Source organism: Betta splendens, chromosome 13 (assembly GCF_900634795.4).
Source record: "Betta splendens chromosome 13, fBetSpl5.4, whole genome shotgun sequence".
NCBI lineage: Eukaryota > Metazoa > Chordata > Actinopteri > Anabantiformes > Osphronemidae > Betta > Betta splendens.
In genome coordinates, this window is record NC_040893.2 from 11,504,351 (window position 1) to 11,518,667 (window position 14,317).

The 14,317-nt window shown below is 42.0% G+C and overlaps 4 protein-coding genes across 14 annotated transcripts in view; 3 read left to right on the forward strand and 1 right to left on the reverse strand.

The window, feature by feature from the left end:
* sphkap (SPHK1 interactor, AKAP domain containing) overlaps positions 1-2,898 on the forward strand; it is a 58,812-nt gene extending 55,914 nt beyond the window's left edge. For all 9 annotated transcript variants that reach the window (XM_055513715.1, XM_029170765.3, XM_055513713.1 and 6 more), the window contains 4 exons: positions 160-243; positions 609-658; positions 1,029-1,213; positions 1,482-2,898. In XM_055513715.1, coding sequence (XP_055369690.1) covers positions 160-243; positions 609-658; positions 1,029-1,213; positions 1,482-1,634 — 472 coding nt within the window. In that variant the 3' untranslated portion in view covers positions 1,635-2,898. The remainder of the gene's footprint in view (positions 1-159; positions 244-608; positions 659-1,028; positions 1,214-1,481) is intronic.
* On the reverse strand, positions 1,052-8,041 carry daw1 (dynein assembly factor with WDR repeat domains 1). 2 transcript variants are annotated; one of them, XM_029170775.3, is made up of 14 exons: positions 7,865-8,041; positions 7,653-7,725; positions 7,400-7,544; positions 6,715-6,773; positions 6,495-6,617; positions 6,301-6,400; positions 5,981-6,088; positions 5,358-5,464; positions 5,122-5,224; positions 4,499-4,613; positions 4,262-4,338; positions 3,210-3,372; positions 3,034-3,096; positions 1,052-1,190 (listed from the first exon to the last, which is right to left on the reverse strand). In XM_029170775.3, exons 1-13 carry the CDS (start codon positions 7,902-7,904, stop codon positions 3,062-3,064), a joined length of 1,248 nt encoding a protein of 415 aa, XP_029026608.1. In that variant the 5' UTR covers positions 7,905-8,041; the 3' UTR covers positions 1,052-1,190; positions 3,034-3,061. The 2 variants fall into 2 exon arrangements, with proteins under 2 accessions (XP_029026608.1, XP_029026609.1); XM_029170776.3 differs by lacking the exons at positions 7,400-7,544; positions 7,653-7,725; positions 7,865-8,041 and adding an exon at positions 7,195-7,269.
* A 91-nt stretch (positions 8,042-8,132) lies between these two features.
* On the forward strand, positions 8,133-11,705 carry slc19a3b (solute carrier family 19 member 3b). The gene is made up of 8 exons (XM_029170772.3): positions 8,133-8,722; positions 8,866-9,045; positions 9,160-9,325; positions 9,425-9,740; positions 9,954-10,105; positions 10,782-10,974; positions 11,052-11,193; positions 11,381-11,705. The coding sequence occupies exons 1-8, from the start codon at positions 8,576-8,578 to the stop codon at positions 11,525-11,527; spliced, it is 1,443 nt and encodes a 480-aa protein (XP_029026605.1). The 5' UTR covers positions 8,133-8,575; the 3' UTR covers positions 11,528-11,705.
* Positions 11,706-11,863: 158 nt separating this feature from the next.
* On the forward strand, positions 11,864-14,235 carry slc19a3a (solute carrier family 19 member 3a). Of its 2 annotated transcripts, XM_029172428.3 has the most exons (7): positions 11,864-12,134; positions 12,290-12,525; positions 12,608-13,136; positions 13,306-13,384; positions 13,492-13,684; positions 13,789-13,930; positions 14,018-14,235. In XM_029172428.3, the coding sequence occupies exons 1-7, from the start codon at positions 11,988-11,990 to the stop codon at positions 14,165-14,167; spliced, it is 1,476 nt and encodes a 491-aa protein (XP_029028261.1). In that variant the 5' UTR covers positions 11,864-11,987; the 3' UTR covers positions 14,168-14,235. The 2 variants fall into 2 exon arrangements, with proteins under 2 accessions (XP_029028261.1, XP_055369701.1); XM_055513726.1 differs by having other exon boundaries at positions 13,789-14,235.
* Positions 14,236-14,317: the final 82 nt, after the last annotated feature.

The following is a 14,317-nucleotide window of genomic DNA, read 5'->3' on the forward strand; positions in this document are numbered from 1 at the left end:
AAACTCACCAGCTCTTTCACCTCGGGCATCCGATGCTGCTGCTGCTGCTATTTCTATGTTGATCACTAGCTAATGAACAGCCAACATGACCTGCATCGCTGTGCCTAGTCATTGTTCTGCTAGCATGTCTTGAAACATGGTTGGTTTATTGGTCTACAGGAATGGGACCAGCAGCGCCTCCAGTCTAGGTCTGGCAGACCTGGATGCATTTTCTGATGTGCCCACTCAGAACACTGTAATAAGGTAACTGAGACAAGCTGGTGATTAAAATCCCTCTCATTAATGTGCCAACCTGACAACCACGACATCATTTTATTTAATATGACAGAAAGCCTGCAGATAGTATATTGCTTTTTCTCATGTTCTCACCCAAAGGTCAGATGACATGTGAATGCATGACATAGGATGACACAATTATATATTTATTATTCATTCTAGCACAAATCCTTGTCTGCTGCATTTTCCGTTTGAGTAAAACAGCTAAAACAACACGTTTAGATTGCTACCTACAGCTAAGCTGTTTGAAGTCAGAAAAGCACATTTCCCACAATCTGTTGAATTAGTGATACTGTGTATAATTACTTTTGGTTGTCATTTATTTCTTGCAGTGATGAGACTGAAAAAGGCCACTTGGCAGGAACTAAGGAGAATGTGTTTGGTAAGTGTAGAGAAGAATTTTAATGTCATTTCTATCAAATTGTCTCAAGGTATAGTACTGTGTGTGCTGGTTGATTAATCCTTTTAAAATGGCTGCGTGAAATCATCTGAATTATGGTTATCTACTATGTCATTTTACAAAGTTGATATTTGTTTTAATGTCTTATGCCAATGGCAATTCTGACTAAACAACAGAGTCCAACTTTATGAAGCTGAACTCGCTGTATGGTTGTGTGAAGATTTGGCACGTGTATTTTTGATGTCCAAGTGAAGGAAAGAACTGTTGTGCAGTGCTTTGATGGTGAGGACGTAGTGGTTCTACAGGGATGTTCGTTCAATACGGTGCGCCCTGTCACCTTTTGATCTTCCAGAGAGCATCTCAAAGAGGACAGCGGGTAGCGGTAGCAACCTCAGGGAGCTGCTGGTGGTAAACTGCGACCTCGAGCCGGAGAGCGTGGACTCGGAGCTCAGGGTTGCTCTGCAGTGGATTGCTGCCTCGGAGCTTGGCCTTCCTGTTCTCTACTTCAGAAAGTCTAAAGAAAAGAGGATTGCAAAGGTAGGCACTGCTGTTGGCATGTCAAAAATCAGTCGTATCCTTCCATGAAAGGCTAGAATTCAAGCTTTGTACAAAACATTAACATACTCAAAACCACAAATGTGTTTCCCTGATGTAAAATTAATGCCAAATTATATATACTGCATTTCTTTAAGGTACATCTTTTATAGGTTATCTCTAGTTTACAATTAAACATTACAGATTTCCAGTGTGGTTTCAGACTCTTCAAGTTGATAATTGGATATTCATTCATTTTGTGCTCTGTCAGTTCCAGAGGGTCGTTCATCTGATGTGTCAGAAGGAGTGGCGGATTGCAGACTTGTTCAGCACTGTGGTTCAGTTCTGTAAGCTACACGAGAAAGAGGAGGAGGAGGGCAGGACTCTGTCCAGCCTGTTTGACTGGCTTTTGGAGACCCTGTAGGGCAGACTTCTTCTCTTACTGCAAACACAAAGATCTGCATTGATTTACCCACACTTCATCAAAACGGTTCGCCGGATCCCACTAATCATACAAAACATGTATTAGAAACTGAAAAATAACATCAGCTCCTCTCCTTTCCCTGGAAATTGTATTTTTTTTTGTCCATCCGCAGCCATGAACACCAGTCTCCCTTTAATAAAGGCATGTTCATATTTTCAGACTCACTTCTCTTGTGACATGCACACAAACAGAGCAAACTGTAGGTATACAGGTTGGACATTTCCTGCTGGGAATAAACTAGCCTTCAGATTATTGTCAGCAGGTTTTAACTGCTCTATATTATATATAAATATATATTTACAGATTCTCACAACCAAATTGTTTGTTTATTCCAAATGAACACAAAACTTAACATCAGTAGAAGATTGCAGATGTATCAAGTTCAAATCCGCCCACAACTTGACATATCCAATCTATTCTCTAAAAGAGGCAGCTGGAATTGAAGCCTACATTTTCCTGATGGCCACTGATGTTTCTGCATAAATGACCCAACATGTGGAAAGACTTTCATGCAAATTCTAAAATGTAATAAATGGGGCCCCCTATAAATTAAGGAGATTATTTATTGAATGTGAAAATGTTAAATATTCGTGCTTGGGTTTTAGGGTTGTTGGGTTTTTTTTTCCCCTTCTGATCTACCTTTTGTTACAGCCAGTGTTTATTTTGAGCCACGACACACTCCAATTGATGGAACCCTTGACTTTAATGTCCCCTTCAAATGAATTCATCATTGATCTCAGTTGAACACAGATATTTGCACATTAGATAAACAAAGTGTAATTCTGTTCTGTTGAGTTCCCTTTTCTATCCAAGGATGTGTGAAAATAATCTAGGTTACATTATGCTGAAATTGAGACAATTCTAAATGGTTCACAGCTCTATTAAATGTAATGTTATCTTGTTCATGTTACTTGAGAACTGAATATTTTGGATAGCTGTACTGTATATACTGTAGATTTGGAATCGTTGCACCATGGAGTAGTGACCTGCTCACTTTAGATTTTACTGTCAGGAAGACGGTAAGGTTTGTATTGTTGAATTTGTATGTGCGTTTGGTCTGTTTATTTCTATACTTAGTTCTTCAGTGTTACGTGAACACTGGGAGGGAAGCACACCATGTAATTTCAGATGTAAACTCAGTCACAGTAGAACTGAATGTATTTAACTTTTGACATCAATAAATTTCTGTGCTGTGAAGTACAAACTGATGGTTATTTAATTCTGCCTTCAGCTGCCTAGTTGATGCACTGACACCAGAGGGGCATTGGTGATTTCAGATTAATGACCAGGTTGAGAGAGAAAAGCACACTAATTATGGTCACGTACAGTATACACCCACCTGAGCCACTGATCAGTCAAAGGAAGGGTTAGTACCAGATCCGGCATGTGTTATCCTTGCTGCCTGCATCACAGAACAAATGACAGGTTACACATGAGGATTCAGGTGGCAAAGAAAATTTTTACTAGTTAATGGTTTTGAAAAGCACGTCTGTCTTGTGTGAGGACAGTGTTTACCTGTAATGATGGTGTCTCCCTCATAGTTGAAGACACAGGAAAAGATCTCATCAATGTGGCCTTCCAGGATTTGTAGGCAGACTCCAGACTGAACATCCCAGAGACGGGCGGTCTTGTCTGAGCTAGCAGTCAGCACCCTGCTGCCCTGGGGGCTGAAGCAGACCTGACATAGGAGGCAGGGTCAGGAGAAGGGAAAGAAATGGTGATTATTTTCATCACATCAGCAGCATTCCACTCTCATATTCTGTATTTTTAGTGATGATTTATTCCCACGTGTCAACTAAAGGATGGGATGATTGAATAAATCTGTCTCTAGAGGACCCTGAAAGTAAAGTGTGTTCTCAACACTCTAAATGCTAGTCACAGACAGGAAATGGAAACATACTTGACAAGAAGCTGCAAAAAGAGACAAGTGTAGAAAAAAATGAGTCAGACTTGACAGAACAGAAATGGAAACAAAACAGATGACAGAGACGAGGGAAAATCATGTATAAACAGTGAGTGTTTCCTAATTCCATATTACAAACTAAAACCTACTTATCACTGCAAAAAAATGACAAATTAATGTAACTTTAAGGTTGCCAAACATATTTAACAGCCACAATAACTATGCCAGAAAGTAGAATTACCTGTTCTTCTAAAAGAATAGTGGACTCTAAACAGGAATGCACATTCATCTCTTAGTCTAACCTTTAACAGTCCAGTTAATGGATTAAAATGGTTAGCAAAATAACGGCACAAGAGCAAAGAAGATAAAATTAGCTCTTTATAAGGAAACGTCATGAGCCACAATCTGCAGGAACAAGGTCAATCAAACACCTTGTACACTGCGTGTTATGCTGTGATGAACCTAGTATCACTGTCCTAACGTGTTTTAACGTGACAAAACTCACTTCCATGAAAGATGTTCCACACAGGAGTTAATAAAAGCTGAAACATAAACGATTTTGCTGTACAGCTACAATATTACTACACTGCCAGACACTGTGCAGAGTTAGTGGTGAAATTAAATCATTTTTACACACGGTGGATTAGCTTTCCTCAAGATTTACCTTTGAGATTTCTCCATCATGGCCCTCAAACGTCACGAGACACTCGAATGTGGCTGCACTGAACACGCGTGCTGTACCTGACAACAGGAGGCACAGATAGAGGGGTTAGCATCCATGTACTCTTGTCAAAATGTTAATATGCTGGTATGGGATTTAAAAATAAAACTATGTATTCTTGATACACTTCGTTATTACAGCATCACTTGTTTTATTTTCATTTTAATTTTGACATCTTACCATCAGCAGAGGCAGTAGCAATGAAGCGACCACTTAAATCAAAGCACACATCCAGCACCTCCTCTTTGTGTCCGACCAGGATGGCCACACACTTACCACTGATGGCCTCCCACAACTGCAAAAAAAAAAAAAAAAAAAAAAATTATATATATATTAATTAAATATATATATATATATATATATATATATATATATATATATATATATATATATATATATATATATATATATATATATATATATAATACAATATATATACACAGAAACATAGCGCACACATAGTCAAACATGCCGGGATTTACTTGTTAATTGTCTTAAGTGAGTATATATTTTAACCATCTCCCCTAGAGGTATGCAGTGAGGCAGATAATTCTTACTTGTGAGCATGACTCATCTTGGCATAATTAAGGAATTAGGATTTAATTTTTCTCCACTTAATGATGAAGACCTTAGAGACAGTACGTGAGGAGAGATGGAGAATAGGAGAAGGAAGAGTAGAACAGAGCGACGGTGGCCATCTATTACAAAAACAGCTCATGGAATGGATTCAAATCAAGGCTTTTTGTTTTTTAAAGACAAAAACCAAAGGGGCACACATGCACACTTGGCCGACAATAACTCACCCGGCATGTTTTATCCATGGAGCCGGTGACTATGAGGGAGCAATCCCAATTAAACTGCACGTTGCTGATTTCACCCCTGTGACCGGTGAGGGTGTGGACACGTCTAACAAACGCAGAAAGCAACAGTAATTCAGTTGTGCACTCCTGTATGCCGAAGCTTTGTGCGTGTGTTCCACAATGCAACTAAACCTTCAGTGACACAGTCTCGAGCATAACAGTGATGATTGATGTCTCACCTCGCAGATTCAACATCCCATATAGCAACTGTATGATCAAATGAGCCAGTTAATAGTTGACTGCCCACTGTGTTAAAACACAGAGAGAGAACCTCTGCAGTGTGGCCCTGGATGGAGAACAACAGAAAAAGCATTATCTCATCATTTCATTTCTCTAACACCCTTATTATAGTTATTTTCTTCCACCAAGCACCATTATGCACAGAAATGCACATCATAAGAGTAATATTTTTTGAGAATAACAGTTTATTCTTATTGTTAGTTTTAGATTAGTTACATTCCTAAAATGCATAAATATTATACAAGTGAGATACAGAGTATAATTGACTGCAGTCAGTCTTTATTCATTTTTGATGGTGTGAACTGCTAAAACAGATGAAGACCTGCACATCAAGCTGGATTCACTACTTACCCTAGACTTGGTTATCTGAGTCTTATTAAAGTTAAATTCTTTAACACATTATATCAGGTACAACTGCTCAATGTCTAAAATTACCTCCTAAAGGTTTTTTATGTATTATTAATAAATGGATGCTAGCTATAACAGAATAAGAAATATTACATAAAATTATATAAATAAAAGAAAATCACTGGGATATAGAAGGCAAAAAACGTTAACTCACGGTCAGAGTGGCCACCTCCTCCCCAGACTCCACGTCCCATAGCTTGGCAGTTGAATCCATGCTGCCTGTGGCCACTAGTGTACTTTGCGGGTTGAAAGCCAGACAGACCTGCACAATAAAAATCCTCTGTTACATTTAATAGTACTGGATTCTGCCACAGATCCCAACAAAATTTGGCACAGATTGAACCTAATACCAAGAGCAAGAAAACATTTAACTAGTCATTCAAATACTCAGTTAGCATCTAAAAATCATAAACACTAAACATATAGCATATACACAATAACTGAATAAAAAAAATTGAAAGAACTGGTACTTACTATTTCTGCCATGTGTCCGCGGAAAGTATGAAAGCATTTGCCCGTTTCAGCACACCACAGCTTGCAGGTCTTGTCAAAAGAGCCTGTTGCAATCTTGTCTCTGTATTAAAAAAAAAGTAGTAACTCTGAAGTACAGTGTAACATAAAACGTACCAAATGATCATATTCAAGTTTCCCTAACAGCTCTTTATTACCCATAGGGGTTGTTAAATGCAACTGCATACACCACATTCCTGTGACCCTCCAGTGTGTGCAGCTCTGTGCCTGACGCTGTGTCCCAAACTCTGCAGGTCCTGTCATAGCTCCCAGTTAGGAATCTGTAGTGGGAAAAAGAAATGCAAGGAGAAATAAAACATGGATGCACTGCTCTTCCGACACTGAAACATGCCAGACATTTTAGGTTGCACAAACTACCTTGACCCTGGTTTGTCAAAGGCCACGTTCGTCAGAGGAAGTATATGCGCCTTGAGTTCCTGCACAAAAAGATCAGAGGAAATATAACCTTGTAAGACACCTGAGAAGACTACCTGCCCCCAGTAGTGAGGTGACCTACTGTGTTCTTGGTATCTTTGTAAAGCACCTTTTATTATGGTAAAAGTCAAACCATACCTTTACTTGGGTTCTTATTCTAGACTTAATAATCGAACCACTGCTGCTCTCTAGTGCTTGCTTTGAGAACTGACTGCTCTATAAAACACCATGAAACAAGAGGAACATGCAGGCAAAACTTAACACTAACTCAACTTCACTGCAGAGTTCAGAATAACAGCTTGACACGAAAAAAATACAAAATAAACTGACACTTAAAGCAACACACCAAACAAAGCAACTGGGAGACGAAATGAACCGACAGAACTCAAGTGAGGAGGGAAGCCTTAAATACAAAGTAAATACCTGCTCAGGTATAACATGACAATGATTACAGGACAGGAAACAACCCGGAAAAGACAGCATAAACTAAAAGACAAAAGTGGAACAAAAACCACAAGCGCCGCCAACAGGCCGGAAGACTGAACTGTCACAATATAAGTGCACAGCCTTAAAAAACTTGCCACTATATTTGTTAGTTTATCTTTGACCAAATTGACTAACGTCTGACCTTGGAGAAACAGAATCTGTGGTGCTTCTGCTGGATCTGCTTCTGCTGCAGTCGAATGATCAGATGCTTGACTTGATCAGCCCTGGACTCTGTGATCAGAGGCTCTGACTGCCTGATCTCTGCCACCAACTCCCCTGGATTCGTTCTGTATGGTAAAGCGTTGAACATTAAAATAATACGTTTAATCATGCAGTTAGCTTTAGCCCTGTATGGCCGGATCAGATGCTATCAGATAATGATACAACTCACGCACTCTGGAGTCAGATCTAAAAGGTCGATTGATTTGGTCCTCGGATGTCCTCCTTTCTCGTATTCCAGAATTATACCTGACAGCAGAGTTAGTTAACTATAGCAAGTGGTGACCAATGTTTTGCTAGCTTAAAGTAATTTCAACTTTAGCCCAAACGCTGTTGAAAAAATCAAATCTCACAATTCAAACAAACGAACTTATGTGCATTTAGTTACCTGGTGGATAATATCGCAGAAAGAAGCGTTTGAGTTTCATATTGCCCTTTATTCGGCCACTTCAGCTCACCCGTCAACAAAGCGTTGCTATGGCGACGCCGACCCCCGCTCTTTACGCATGCGTACTAATGATGGATAAAAAAAACGTAATCGATCCTATCTTTTTTTGATATTTTCACCTTTCCAGTATTTTTTTCATTTTCACCTCCAGTACACAACGAGCCTGAAAGAGTAGTAGTCAGAGCAAACAGCCTTTAACAAACTTCCAGTTTTACAGGAAGGTAACACAGGAACATGAATATTTAATATTTAATTGAAGACAGTTCTCGCGAGTTTACCGATAAGTTCTGTAAACTAGAATAAAACTTATATTTTATATAAATATATAAAATAGGTCCCTCCTGGTAAATATTTAGATGTTTATACAAACATGTAAACGTTGTGCTCTATAGCACTTTATTTAGAATGGAAATGATTCAGCGTTCATTTTCTTTAATCTTAAGAGTTTATCTCCAGTGCTCAGGGTAAAGTCTATTACTCATAAACCGTGTCCAACAAACGTGCAGACCATAAAGATTATTGGTGGATATGCCAGCTACTGATAGCCTCCAGCAGCTTTAGAGTGTGGCTACTTAGACAGTCTGTCTCAGCTGGTCCACTACAAAATAAAACCTGAAGGACTACATCGTGGGATTCTGCTTGGGTAAAAGCATGGGCTGCTGGACAACACTGTCCTCGAACTGGGCGTTTCCCACCACAGTCTTATCACTTTATGGGTTTTTCGCTTACTGCAGAATAGCAGAACCCTTCCTGACACCATACTTAATTGGGCCACACAAGAATATCTCTGGAGAAGTGGTAAGAATGACAAATACACACATTCGGTGACATACCAACACGTACATGATAATCTTAATGCCTCTGTTCATTTGCACAGTCAAGAATCAGAAACAGTTCTCTGACCAGCAAACATTTCCTCTGGAACTCGTTGTTTTCCACAGCTGAACAACTACTTGTTCCCGATTTGGACTTACGCTTATCTGGTCTTCCTCTTCCCGGTCTTCCTCCTGACAGACTTCCTGAGGTATAAGCCCCTCATCGTGGTACAGGGGCTCTTCCTCGTCACCAACTATGTCCTGCTGTGCTTTGCCCCCGGCCTCACTGCGATGACGTTCCTCCAGGTCAGCAGAAAAATGATTATGACCCTGGAACATTACTGGCACAGAGACGTGGGGGGGGGGGGGGGGGGCTCATGGGCTGTAAATTTATTCCAAACCATTGTATGCTGTTACCAGGTCAACTATGCAGTGGTGACCTCCACAGAGGTGGCCTACTTTGCCTACATATACAGTGTGATCCCACCTGAGAAGTACCAGAGGGCCACTGGCTACCTGCGCAGTGCAATGTTGGCTGGATATACATTCGGCGCCAGCCTCGGCCAAGTGCTCGTCTCCCTAGCAGGTGGGTAAATACAGACAAACATATGTATGCATATACATCAGCAGCATACTATATGCAGTGCGTGTTCTGCACTGGTGAATAATGGGCTCTAATCAACAGGAGTGGATTACTTCTACATTAATGCCATCACTTTGGGGGTTGTGAGCATAGCATTTTTAATCTCCTTCTGGTTGCCCATGCCCCAGAGGAGCATGTTCTTCAAAGGGAAAAAGGAAGCAGCTGTGCCTTTGCAATTTGGGCAGGAGGGTCCACTGGGAGCACACAGGCCGGCGGAACCAGTGATGATTAAGGATGGAGCTGTCATGGGGAAAGAGAAAATGGAACATAACAGAAGCGCTGGTTGGTGCAGCAGGGAAAATGTGTCCACTGCGTGCCTGCTCCTTTGGCAAAGCTTCAGGGAGTCGTACTCTTCCAGGCATTTCCTTTTTCTGACATTCTAATTGATATGAGTCACACCGCGAGTGTACATCCGCTAAACTCACACAATGCACTGCACATTTTGTCTTGTGTAACAGTCGGACTGAACATTTTACTGCAGCAAATGAAGTGGCTCACTATTCAATCATTACGTATCACGTATTGAAGCTGGTGTATTTAAATCATTGTGTTTATGATAATTGCCATGCAGGCATGTCGTCTACTGGTCCCTGTGGTGGGCTCTGGCCACATCTGGCTATGGGCAGATCTTCAACTACATCCAGTTGATGTGGGACCATATAGAACCGTCCACTGAATCATCCATTTACAATGGAGGCGTAGAGGCTGTGTGTTCTCTTGTAGGTAAGGACCACTCATGCACTGGGTGTGTTCACATTTTAGATTATGCATCACCATGAATATATCTTGAAAGAGACAGTTTTAAGTGTGCTGCAAAACTACCGTTATACTGGAAACCATTTGGGAAAATAAGAGTTGCTTTTAGACACTGTCATCTCGCACGTGAGCATAACATTAATAGTTGCAGGGGATCACTGACTTCTCCCACATTGAAAACATGAATACGATTAACCGAAGGGGCAGCACAGCCGCTTTGTTTACTGCCAAATAAATTTTAACAATGCTGTTAAAAGCTTCTCTGTCTGGTGCTGCAGAGATGTATGAAACCATGCAATTAAAGAAAACAACCAAGCCATTCATGGTTATATGGGATGCCTGATTAAATGGAAAGGGTGTATTGATTTTGGTCCTGCTGGCTCAAATTCAACCTGGCTCAGGACAAAAAGAATAGTAATGGCTTCAATTAGGGAGACAGAGTTAGAGGGTAATGGGATCATTGCTGAGAGTTGATTCCCGGAGCTGTGAGTGGCTGATCAAGAGGCAAGTGTCATGGAGGCCAGCAAAAGCATGTGTGTGCGTAAGGCTTTAACAGTAGTCCCCTTTCTTTCAGAAATGTTACGATTAATATATGTCTGTGGCAGAATATAGAGGTGTTGTCCATGTTTGCCTCCTACGCCAGGTGCTGCAGCAGCCTTCTCTGTGGGCTACATCAGGGTGAGCTGGGCAGTGTGGGGGGAGCTGGCACTGGGGCTCTTCTCAGCCGTGGGCACCGGTGCTATCTTCCTGATGGCGCTCACCAGCAGCATCTGGGCGTGCTACGCTGGTTATGTCATATTCAAGTCCTGCTACATGTTTCTAATAACCATCACAACGTGCGTGCACTATAGATGCATGAATAACACTGTTCCTTGCAACACGGAGGGTTCACTCACACATAATGCATTTGCAGGTTTCAGATCGCAGCTAACCTCTCCATGGAGTCCTATGCCTTAACCTTTGGAATCAACACCTTTGTAGCCCTCACTCTGCAGACTGTCATCACAGCCATTGTTGTTGATGAAACTGCTCTGGGACTAGACATTGTGACTCAGGTATGTTAGTACACTTGTTACATCCTCCTGTAAAAGCTACAGCAGGTCGCAGATGTCTAATGTCCTGTGGGCACGTGCTGACACCTGGTGGTGATAATTAGCTGTTGCATGTAGACGTCATGCAGATGTTTAAGGTTACAGTTGTTGCTGTAGTAATGTTGAAGATGACTGGAGACTCTCTCTGCAGTTCATCATCTACGGCATCTACTATGCTGTTATCTCCATCCTCTTCTTGATTCGAGGGACCTACACTGCGTGTGCACATGGTTGCGGTGCTCCTGAGCAGAGAGAGGCCCCGGTTCCCACTGAGGTGATTGCTGCTGAACGGTTTTGATCACGGTAGCATTCCGCCAGACTCGTCATTTGTAGTTTCCATCTAGTACACACTATCTTCCAATATGTACAGTATGTATGACACATGCTCTGTATTATCTCTAAAACTTGGTATCAACCATCAATACAATAAAAGCTATTTTACTTACTAATGACATTCAGTGGCTTCATACTGAATTAAAAATCTGGTGATTTGAAATGTCAACAAAGGGTAAAAGTTTCCATTCATTTAAAATCCAATAGAACAATAAAGTTTTATAGAAAGTTTCATAAAAAAAGACCTGCTACTTGTCTGTTTCCTAGTTTAATTTATTACACGTGTATCTCGGCTTGAACTGAGCTGTCAGCAGGGTTGTGCTGCTCTTTGACCGGGTTGTTGATTGATGAATCGAGTTAAACACTTAGATGACTTCAGGGCTGAATGAGAAGGAACACACAGGCTCCTGAAACAGAAAAAGAAGATGGAGACGGTGAAAGGCTGGAGGTCAGACTGGAGATTTCCCACCGCTTTGCTCTGCATCAATGGATTCTTCAGCACAGTTAAACCCGTGGAGCCTTTCCTCATTCCATTCATGACAGGACCCGACAAGAACCTGACAACAGAGCAGGTATAAGAGTGTAGAAATTATTCCTATTACACAAGACAAAGACAGAATAAATCAAATTGAACCTTTATTCTACTTTAATTGGTTTTAGTTTCAGTACCTGGTTCTCATGTTCCTTTATGTGACTTCTACATGGGTATGTGTTCATGCATTATCAGGTGAATAATCAGATCTTCCCGGTGTGGACGTACTCCTACCTGTCTGTGCTGGTGCCGGTTTTCCTGCTGACTGACTGGCTCCGTTACAAGCCGGTGGTGATTTTCCAGTGCATTAATCTGCTCATCACAACATCAATGCTGCTGTGGACAAACGGTGTGCCAGCAATGCAGGCCATGCAGTTCTTCTACGGAGTGGTGACAGCCAGCGAGGTGGCCTATTTCGCATACATCTACAGGTAACGGACCCTGAACGAGTGATGCCGGGTGTCGGGGGTTGGACGCAGTAATAAAGCTATTGCTGACTGTGTTCTCCTGCAGTGTGATAGATGTGAAGAGATTCCGAAAGGCCACCTCCTACAGCCGCAGCGTCCAGCTCCTGGGGTACACGGTGGGCTCGGTGCTGGGCCAGCTGCTCGTTAGCTTCGACCTCATGTCATACAAAAACATGCTGGTACTAACTTTGGCGCTCATCAGCGTCGCTCTGCTCGCTTGCTGCTTCCTGCCAATGCCAAGGCAGAGCATGTTCTTCCATCGCAGACACACTGGACAAAACACTGCAACAGGGGACATGAAAGGCGATGACGACGGGAGTGGAGATGCAAAACGGCAGACAAGGAGGTCAAACGGGTCCCTGGAGGAAAGGACGGGTGAAAATGTGGCGGAGGAGGAAGATGGAGGGAAGGTGCTGAATGAAAAGGGCCGTAAGGCTGAGGAGAGCTGTGGCCAAGTCCTCATCCAGCTGTGGAGGGACTTCTGCCACTGCTATTCCTCCAGGCAGCTGCTTTACTGGTCTGTGTGGTGGGCAATGGCCACCTGTGGCTATAACCAGACTACCAACTATGTGCAGGTCAGTTATGAAGATAAAAAGCACATTTAAAGTCATCTATGGCTGCAGCAGATCATATTGTTTCATTGCTTCCATAGCTGCTGATGTATAGGTAAAAAAAAACATGTAGGTTGTTGTCAACCTGTAGCACTCCCAGTTCATTCAAATGGTGCTGGAACAAACCCTGTAGGTGCTGTGGGAGCACGTGCAGCCCTCTCAGAACTACAGCATCTACAACGGAGGAGTAGAAGCCGTTTCCGGTCTGATGAGTAAGCAACATCCCAACCCCCGAGCTACACGGCCCGTCACGCCACATTCCTAATGCTCGCTCAAGTCTGTCCCCACTATAGTGAGCTCAGATCAATGTGTTGTGCAGGTGCAGCTACAGCCTATGGCATAGGCCACATTGAGGTGAGATGGGAGCAGTGGGGAGAGCTGGCACTAGGCGGGTTCTCTGGACTGGGGGCAGCAGCACTCTTCGCCATGACCTTCATTGGAAACATCTGGGTCTGCTACACGGGCTATGTTGTGTTCAAATGCCTCTACATGCTTTTAATAACAATAGCAATGTAAGCATATTATATGGAAAAACATTTTATCCTGTAAGTGACATAATTTTACTGTAGGGTTTTTTCAATTCTAAACCATTCTTACCATTTTATATTTCTTTTAGGTACCAGATTGCAGCCGATCTGTCGATGGAAAGATATGCACTGGTCTTTGGAGCGAACAACTTTGTGGCATTAGCTCTACAGACAATCATCACTTCTGTGGTAGTTGATAGCAGAGGACTGGGGCTGGCCATCATTCCTCAGGTGTGCTATCGAAAGTCGATAAGAAACACGTGCAGAGCGTTTATACTGCCACTTAACGCTGATACGCATCTGTTTGCACTTCCACAGTTCACCATTTACGCCAGCTACTTCTTGGTCATCGCGGTCGTGTTTTCACTTCGGGGACTGTTCACCATTAGGAGAGTAACGACAAGCAAAAGAGGAACCACACCTTCAGACAAAAGCGAACCTCCAGGATTCGTGGAGCACAGACTGTGACAATAAGGACCTTTGCAAAGCAAGCTGGGGTAATGACCTGTAACTTTGCTTTTTTGGTCTCCATTAAAGCCACAAAAGCAAATTCCTGACAAATTACTGCAAAGGCAATAATATATATTTTTTCATTTTAGCCAAAACAAATTAACAAGA